This window comes from Manis pentadactyla, chromosome 11 (assembly GCF_030020395.1).
Source record: "Manis pentadactyla isolate mManPen7 chromosome 11, mManPen7.hap1, whole genome shotgun sequence".
Taxonomy (NCBI): domain Eukaryota; kingdom Metazoa; phylum Chordata; class Mammalia; order Pholidota; family Manidae; genus Manis; species Manis pentadactyla.
This window is the reverse complement of record NC_080029.1, coordinates 24949485-24958079: the sequence shown is the minus strand read 5'-3', so window position 1 is coordinate 24958079 and position 8595 is coordinate 24949485. Positions and strand designations below refer to the sequence as shown.

Genomic DNA, 8595 nt, shown 5'->3' with positions numbered 1-8595 from the left:
TGTAGTTTATTTCGCCTACGCAGTCTGGTGTTGTCCACAAGGGACATGGGCTTTTTAACTACAATTCCCAGATCCGTCCTTAGGTCCTTTGCTTTACTGTTAGCGCGACCTCACGCGGTCACCTAGGGTCATTCAACAACACTACAACTCCCATGAGGCTCGTCAGGGCCCTGGGAAACAAACGAAACATGTGTTTTGAGTCGCTATCGGGGCGTAATGGTCGTATGAGCTGTTGGGTTTCCCGCCTCTTTGGGAAAACCTGAGTGAGCTTGAAGGAACATCAGAGCACGCGGAAGTCAAGGTCTGGAGCGGCGGAACGGAAGTACCGAGTGGGGGTGAGGAGGCGCCGGAAGTTAGGGCGAGAAGGGGGCGGGGGTGGTGGAGGGAAAAGCAAGCCTGCAGCTTCTGCGGCCGCTTCTAGTAGTTTCCAGGCGCTGTCGGGCGGCGGGGACCGAGCGGTCCTGAGACTGTGGCTGTGGCTGCTCGGAAGCTGGTGGAGGTGCGATAGGAGAGCCGATGGCCAAGTGGGGTGAGGGCGACCCACGCTGGATCGTGGAGGAACGGGCGGACGCTACCAACGTCAACAACTGGCACTGGTGAGCCGCGGGCCGGGCCGCGGGAGCGCTACGGCCAGGCCAGGGTTGCGGGGGTCACTGGAACCTCGGCCGGGGCAGAGCTAGAGCTCTGGCAGCCCTTCCCGGAGATGGGGGTGGGTCCTTCCTGTGGAAGGGGTCTGTAGTCTCAGGCTTCTCCACGCCCCCGGTCTCCGTTTCAGCGTTTGGGGAACAAGGGGGCGACGTGAAGGGCTGCGCTCCAGAGAGGGCTTCAGAGATACTAGGAAATAACCCTTAGCCGCAGCTTCCAGCCTGAGCAGGAAGATGCTCGCCACACGTGGCCGGAGGGATCGGTGGGATCCAAACGGCCTTACTTGGGTTGGGAGATGGCAGTGTTAAGCTCGGGGCCGGGGGCTAGAATTACTATTTTGTGGCTTACAGGTGAAATTTCAAAGTCACATAGGGGACCACTACCTCAATCTAGAGAGCAAAGGTTTGGGACGTGTTCTGCGGGTGGCTCAGAGCTCAGAGATGCTGAAGACGCCATGGCCTCTCACCCGGAACTGTTTGGTGGGGTTTTAACTCCAGGGTCCGCGCCAGGTTGCCAGCAATCATGGCTTTATAACTTAATCCCTCTGAAAGCCTATCCTCTTCATGAAGACTTTCCGAAGTAATGTTTCCTTATCTTTTAACCCCACTGATCTTTGTTCATACTGTCCTTACTGTATTTTTACTTTTTGCAACTCTTTTTGCTACTGTTTCTCTACTAGTTAAGTTGGAGGGCAGATGATTTTTCTTCTCTGTACCTTTGCCTGATCCTCTCCTCTCAACGAAACAGTGCTTAAACCAATTTTTGTTTGTTTTGTAACCCTGGACTTACACTGCTTTCACGGCCATTTAGAGGACGCAATGTGTAGGACATTTATAGCGCAGCCTAAATTTGACAGGTCAGAACATTGTGCTAATGAGGTCAAGATTATTGGCGTATTCGTTACTGGATCTTTCACCTAAACACTGCATTGTATGCTCCTGATCTCAGCAAGATGTGCACAGTTTTCCACTTGGTCAAATGGGGGCGCCATGTTAAACTGTCAACTGTGAACCTAGCACTATCACACTGAGAAAGCAGAGCATAATTTTCTATTTGATTTGTAACCAGTTGTCTTTATTGACAATATGGAACTCCTTGTCTTCCTAAAAGAGGGTAACACATTTGTGGACATGCTAGAGTGGGACTAAGTTTTGTGTTCTTTTCAAATTATTTGTCAGGCATCTTTTAGCCTTGGATTCTCTTGGATGGAAAAAGCAGCATGTCCTTCATTTGGCTATTGGTTCATAGCTTTGTTTCTGTTTTGCAGGACAGAGAGGGATGCTTCAAATTGGTCCACAGACAAGCTGAAAACACTGTTCCTTGCAGTGCAAGTACAGAATGAGGAAGGCCAGTGTGAGGTGACAGAAGTCAATAAACTTGATGGAGAGGCATCCATTAACAATCGCAAAGGCAAACTTATCTTCTTTTATGAGTGGAGCATCAAACTAAATTGGACAGGTAAGTCTGTGCTGGGCTGTTAGGACAGAGGTTAACTGCATGTTGGTTGACCTGTAGGAGAGCCAGGTAGAACAGTTACTGAGAGATTATGAACTTCTCAAGGGAGGCAATGCTGCTGTGTAGACAGCAGTGTTGATGCTGAAATTTCTCTGCCATTGTGGGTTTCCTTTCTCTGGATCTTCTGAGTCCCACCAGTGAAGCAGCTGGACTGACTCTTCAGGCCACATACTGTGCGGGAAGCGTAAGGTAAAATGTCTTTGACTAGCTACTTCTGTCTCATGGGTGATTTTAAAGTGGGGAGAAGTATCTTTTGGGTCTTGACCTCTTTTTACTCTCCCCACTGTGAATCTAACAGTTTAGACCAATGTGCTAATGAAGCTTATATGTGACTATGATTTGGGACAGTTTTGCCCTTTAGTTTAATGTGACTGGGATGTTAGCAAAGAATTGGGGCCATGCACGTGCTCCACTTGGATATTCCTGACTACTGGGAAGCTGAATTTTGAAAGGCACTAAACCTAAGGGAGTACATGTATGGGGAGATGCATAAAATAAGTATGTGCTTTAGTAAATTTTTCTCCAGTGAATGGGTAATGAAGAGGAGAAAAGTAGACATACCTATGTTTGTTTGTTTTTTTAACTATTCCAGCATAGTAGTTTGGAAAGCACCCTAGGTATCATCATGCCCAGTCCTCTTTTTATAGATTGAGAAACAGCCCTAGAGAAGTGAAGATAAAATAAATGTTTTATTGGTTGATTTTAAAATATAATCAGTTCTGCTAGCATAATGACACATAATGTGTCATATTTATGGCATATGACATAGATGTTCTTAATTCTGCACTTTGCAAAACTGCTGAACGAAAACCACAGGGTTTGTAGGGAAGATGGGATTAGGGACATGACAACGCCCAAAAGCTTCGTCAGCGACACATTTTTTTTAAATTAGGAAAGTAAAAATTAGCAAGTTTTACACATGTTCTGTGGTAAGAAATATATAAATAATACAGTAAATATGGTGCCTTACCTTGAAAGCACCTGAAGTTTACTTATGAAAGTGAGCATCAGAGGGGATGTGGTTTGTGGGCTGTTGTGGTAGGAGAGAGGTCACCTGAAGTCAGAAGGAACGTCACATCAGTTGTGGTGGTGTGGCTCATAACACACATGGTGAACTAAGGTCACTGACAGGTAAATGTTTGTGGTGTGTGTGTTTTGTATATTCTTCTGCAGCTCTGTTAGCTAGTGTGGGTATTTTGTGTTCACCTCGTGTTTCTCTGGATGAAATCACACATAAACAAACATATAAATTCATGTTACCCCAAGTTTTTCCTAATACCCCAGTCGCATTGGAACAAATTCACATATTTTAAACAAGCATTCTAGCAGTCCTCCTTGGCAAAATTCCCGCTAGTGCCAAATCCACATAGCTCTTGGTCCCTCACTGGAATAACAACAGTTGGTCTCAAGAAATCTGATGAGGAAAGACATTACTTCTGAGTAGGGGGGAGGGTTGGTGCATGTAGCATTCTCTCAGAATAAAGAAGGTCGGTTCAGTCATCCAAAAGAAGTATAAGAGTAGCAGTTAGGAGTCCGAGAAGATGACTTTCTGCAGAAGAGGAGACTAATGACACTGCATTGCTTTTGACAGGTACCTCTAAGTCTGGAGTACAGTACAAGGGACATGTGGAGATCCCCAATTTGTCTGATGAAAACAGTGTGGATGAAGTAGAGGTTTGTGCTTCCCAGTTCGTCTGAGTTTTCCACATCCTCTTATTCTCCGATGAGAAAAATAACCTGTCATTCAAGATTAAAGCCCAGATTAGGCCCAAGCATTCAAAAGCCTAGTCTGCAGATGATTTGGGGAGCTTCCAGGACAGCTCGTATAATTACTCTGCTTTAGCTAGCAACATGGGTTCCGATGTTAGCTGCCTTTGCCTTGGCAGAACTCAAAAAGGAACACTTGTGGGGACTATACAAACACTGCAGCCCTTGTGCATTTCCTCTGAAAATGTCAGCAGTTACCTGATTGCTTAGCACCCACATTCCTTAATGTGGGTGACCCTCAAGTTATTTACCACCTGCTTGTGATCTTTCACTCAGATTAGTGTGAGCCTTGCCAAAGATGAGCCTGACACAGATCTCCTGGCCTTAATGAAGGAAGAAGGGGTGAAACTTCTAAGAGAAGCAATGGGAATTTACATCAGCACTCTCAAAACAGGTATCCTTTGGGTAGCTACATATGCCTTGAGAAGATAGTTTTCTACCGGTCAGACTCACATTAAGGGTCTTAACAGTTCTTTAGCAAATGGGCAAAGATTGGGGGGTACTCATTTTATCTTAAAGTTAGTCTGTAAACTGAGGAAAAGATCTTGAGATGCATTTTCTACTATGTTGGCTATAGAGCACTTGAAATGTGGCTAGTGCAGTTGTGAATGTGAAATACACAATGGATTTTGAAGACTTGGTACAAAAATAAAAGAATGTAAAATACCAATAATATTTTGATATTGATAACATTGAAATGATAGTTTGGATGTATTGGGTTAAATATAGTATTAGAATTAATTTCACCTGTTTTAACTGTAATGCAGCCTATAGAAATTTTTGAGGATGACATTGCCAAACTCATTACTTCAGGGTGGTCCTGGACTCTTCTTTGATACAATTCTCCAGGGACATTTAGAGAGTTACTGGAATAGCAGTCCGCTCAGCTCTCTCCTGGAAGTCCAATTCTGCTAGTGTGTCCTCATCTTGATGTAGAGGACATAGAGAACTGGCTTAGAAGGTGATCAGCTTTGGTGGAGACCAGTGTTCTGATGCCATAACTAGTTGTGGCTATTCTACAGAGTTTGAGGCAGAGGGGAGAAAGGGACTAAATATGCTTCCATGGGTATCTTGTCCCACCCACTCTTAGCCATTGGAAGTGCCAGTACGTTCATTGGCTATCACCCACACCACATACATTTAACAAGCTGTAATGCTTCCAATTGAGTCAGAGCTTAAAGTAATCCTAGAATGTGCTACGCTCTGTAGTGTACACTCAGATACCTGTCTGGCATAGACCACAGGTGAAGGTGCAAGTGGATAGGCTCTTCCTTGCCTTGTCATTACCTCATTCTGGGTTAAGATGCCCATTTTTGTCAAACTATAATGAAGCCCCAAGGCTCAGCTACTAAGAAAAAGTGTCCAGGAGGTGGGATTTTATCTTTTCAGGGTTCACGCAGGGCATGATCTTGCCTACAATGAATGGAGAGTCAGTGGAGCCGCCTGGGCAGCCAGCACTGAAAACTGAGGCACGCAAGGTGAATGGTTTTCCCACACGGTGGGGTGGTTGGCTCTCCGGAAGGGGAATTGAGGCACTGCCCCTCAATTCCACATTTCAGCTCTTTCTCTCCAATCCTAGCCTCTAAGCCAGAGCAGCCTCTCATCCGCTTGTGGTACCTTTTAGAGAATCTGCAATATGTGATTGTCTGTCTGCCTGTCTTTATGTGGTTTTTATTCATTGATAACAGAACCTATACCAAATGGAAGCCATCAGGGACTTCAGAGTCTGACTCTTGATTGCATTTTACACCAAATAGGAGCTTTGAACACAGAGTGGTCTTCATCTATATATGTCTTCAGTATTTCTTCTAAGTTGGGTGTTGATATTTCATACTTTGACACTAGAGGTCTCATCAGGGTGTCAGGTTAGATCACTGACTTCACCTATCAAGAAATTCATCAATTTTGCCCCATTTGTAGGTTGAACAAGTATTTTTCCTGGAGATGGAACTTAGGTGGTTCAGGCTTAGCACTTGGTTTTCAGCCCTGTGGCCCTTTCGTCAGCACAGTGAAGGATACTCCAAGTGGATATGAGAGTGCTGCTTCCAGAAACATCCATACCCACACATTCTCTCCAACCCTCTGGAATAAGTAGCCTTGGGGGTGAAAAAAGTTTGTGAGAATGAATGGCAGGTCTGCCCCTGGAAGCCATGTTAAATCAAGGTTTCACCATTATTCTTAACTGATGATTTTCACTGCCTCTTCCACAGACTAAGTCTGCTCCTTCAAACACCCAGGCCAGACCTGTTGGTGTCAAAATCCCCACTTGTAAGATCACCCTTAGAGAAACCTTCCTGACATCACCAGAGGAGCTCTATAGAGTTCTTACCACCCAAGAGGTAAGTATGACCTTGCCCTTCAGGCCTGACGGCACCTGCTCTTCCAGGTGACTTGAGTGGTGGGCACACCTGTCAGTGTGCAGAGGCAGTCTGATGAGTGGAACCGTGACACTTTCCTCATACAAGCAAAGGAAAAACACATTTGTTCAGCTTACTCATGAAAGTGAATTTGCTGTTTTTTCTCTATATACTACTAGCTTTGGGTCCTCTTAGGTGGGAACCACTGGAATCATTCTTGTTAGAAAAGTGAGTGGATCCAAAGTAGTGGCATCATGGATTACGGAAGTATTACTGAAGCTGAAGCCTGGTCTGTAGGCATGGTGTCAGCTAGCATTTGTCCCTGGGTCTCACTGAGAGCCATGCATCTTCTCCCTGCCTTCTCTTTCTCTACAGCTGGTTCAGGCCTTTACCCATGCTCCTGCAGTGTTAGAAGCAGACAAAGGTGGGAAGTTTCACCTGGTAGATGGCAACGTCTCTGGGGAATTCACTGATCTGGTGAGTACCTGCTAGCCCCAGACCCAGGATGAGCCTCTATCTGGTTAGAAGAGTAACGTCTGCTTTTTTTTCAGCTCTGTAGGTAAAATTCTAAGGCTTGAATCTCTTTGGTTAATAAAACCTCATTGTTTGTTTTTCATCAATTGAATTCTCTTGCTTTCCTAGAATTGTTTTACATAGCAGAGTGAAATCAGTTTCTTCCTAGAGAAATCAAACATGGAAGACAGGTTATATGTATTGGCAGCTTGTGGCTGTCCACTTGTAGCACTGAAATTTTACCTGGGCAGTTGACCAGACCTGACTTAGGAGCAGGAGGAGAAGCCGCAGCGAGTATCACGGCAGCTGCTGCCAGCTCTGTGGCCCACTGTGTCCTCCTAAGTAGTGTAATTGCACAGACGACAGACTCCATACTGAAGGCAGATGGCTAACCCTGGCTAGTCCACTGTAATCTAGACTGACCTTTCTGATTATTTTAGGTCCCTGAAAAACATATTGTGATGAAGTGGAGGTTTAAATCTTGGCCAGAAGGTAAGTAAGCATATTTGTTTATTGCCATTACTCCCAGGACTTTGTCTTTCATTCCTAGTCTCAAACCCAGTTGGAAACCCTAGATCTGAAACCTCCCACTCCTCTGCCTTCCCCCAGGGCACTTTGCTACCATCACCTTGGCCTTCATCGACAAGAATGGAGAGACTGAGCTGTGCATGGAAGGCCGAGGCATCCCTGCCCCTGAGGAAGAGAGGACGCGGCAGGGTTGGCAGCGATACTACTTTGAGGGCATCAAACAGACCTTTGGATATGGTGCACGCTTGTTTTAAGGCCAGCAGTGGGGCTGCAGCCTGCCCAACCCTTCAGTCCAGCCCTCTCTTGACTGGGGCTCGTGACTCACAGGATTGCACTGTCCCAACCACTAACTTGGGGCTGGGGCCCCTTCCTCCACATATACCTTGGGTTTGTGCATGTTTTCTGCTGGGTGGGATGAGAAGGCAGTTTCTTTTATGTGTACATACGCTAAATAAACGTAATTTAAAAAACGTGCATATCAGGAACCTGTGTTGATAGGGTAGATTGTAGGAATTAAGAGTTCCCTTGAAGATTTTTAATTAAAAAAAAACAATGGAGGGCGTTTGTCTCCATTCTGGTTAAGTGTAGGTAAGAGACACAAAGGAGCCTGCTTGTTACCACCAAGCATTTCTAAGCTAGCGTCCTTTCTGCAGACTGGCAAGAAAGTTTCCTCTTCCTCACTGAGGGTTGGTGCTCTGGTGTAAACAGTGCCAACAAACACTACTGCAGGCAGAGCTGGCATCCTGGACTTCCACTTGCTGTGGTCTCTTCCCCTATTGCAAGAAGAGGGATGACCAGGTGCTGGTTTGAGATGAGATTCCCCACTCTGTGGCCAGGGGAACTGTGGGCATTGGGTTAACAGCCTGTTGAATGAAGTCCGCACGAACCAGCACCAGACTAAGCGGTTTCCTCACATGAGCTCATTGAACCCCTATAATAACCCTATGAAATAGATAATACCATCATTTCTGTTACAAGAAACTAAGCCTTGGATTTCTTAAGTAGCATATTCCAGACCCTACAGCTAATGATTAGTAGGTTGGGGTTTGGGACAAGGACTGGACCTGCTGAGCCTGCTCAAGTCTAAACCGCTACATCTGCCACCTTGTTGGGTTTATTCCCAAAGGGAAGCTCCTGCATTTCTAGTTATGTCAGGCATCCCTCCTGGAGTAGAAAATTCCAAGCCTCTTAGTATTCCCAGAAAGAGGAAGAAATGAGTGTTTACCTGGTTCCATAAACAAGTACTGAGCACTGACCATGTGCTGGGGAT

The 8595-nt window shown here is 45.6% G+C and overlaps 1 protein-coding gene across 2 annotated transcripts; it reads left to right on the top strand.

The window, feature by feature from the left end:
• Positions 1 to 362: 362 nt before the first annotated feature.
• On the top strand, positions 363 to 7799 carry AHSA1 (activator of HSP90 ATPase activity 1). Of its 2 annotated transcripts, XM_036913040.2 has the most exons (9): positions 363 to 596; positions 1913 to 2103; positions 3752 to 3834; positions 4204 to 4321; positions 5317 to 5405; positions 6138 to 6266; positions 6660 to 6761; positions 7238 to 7289; positions 7407 to 7799. In XM_036913040.2, exons 1-9 carry the CDS (start codon positions 517 to 519, stop codon positions 7577 to 7579), a joined length of 1017 nt encoding a protein of 338 aa, XP_036768935.1. In that variant the 5' UTR covers positions 363 to 516; the 3' UTR covers positions 7580 to 7799. The 2 variants fall into 2 exon arrangements, with proteins under 2 accessions (XP_036768935.1, XP_057344258.1); XM_057488275.1 differs by lacking the exon at positions 6138 to 6266.
• Positions 7800 to 8595: the final 796 nt, after the last annotated feature.

Bases quoted from the DNA above. Each gene is read 5' to 3' on its own strand.
- AHSA1 (XM_036913040.2), top strand. From the start codon at position 517: ATGGCCAAGTGGGGTGAGGGCGACCCACGCTGGATCGTGGAGGAACGG. The intron at 5,406-6,137 runs GTGAATGGTTTT...CCTCTTCCACAG, and splicing joins TGAAAACTGAGGCACGCAAG to ACTAAGTCTGCTCCTTCAAA. The intron at 6,762-7,237 runs GTGAGTACCTGC...TGATTATTTTAG, and splicing joins CTGGGGAATTCACTGATCTG to GTCCCTGAAAAACATATTGT.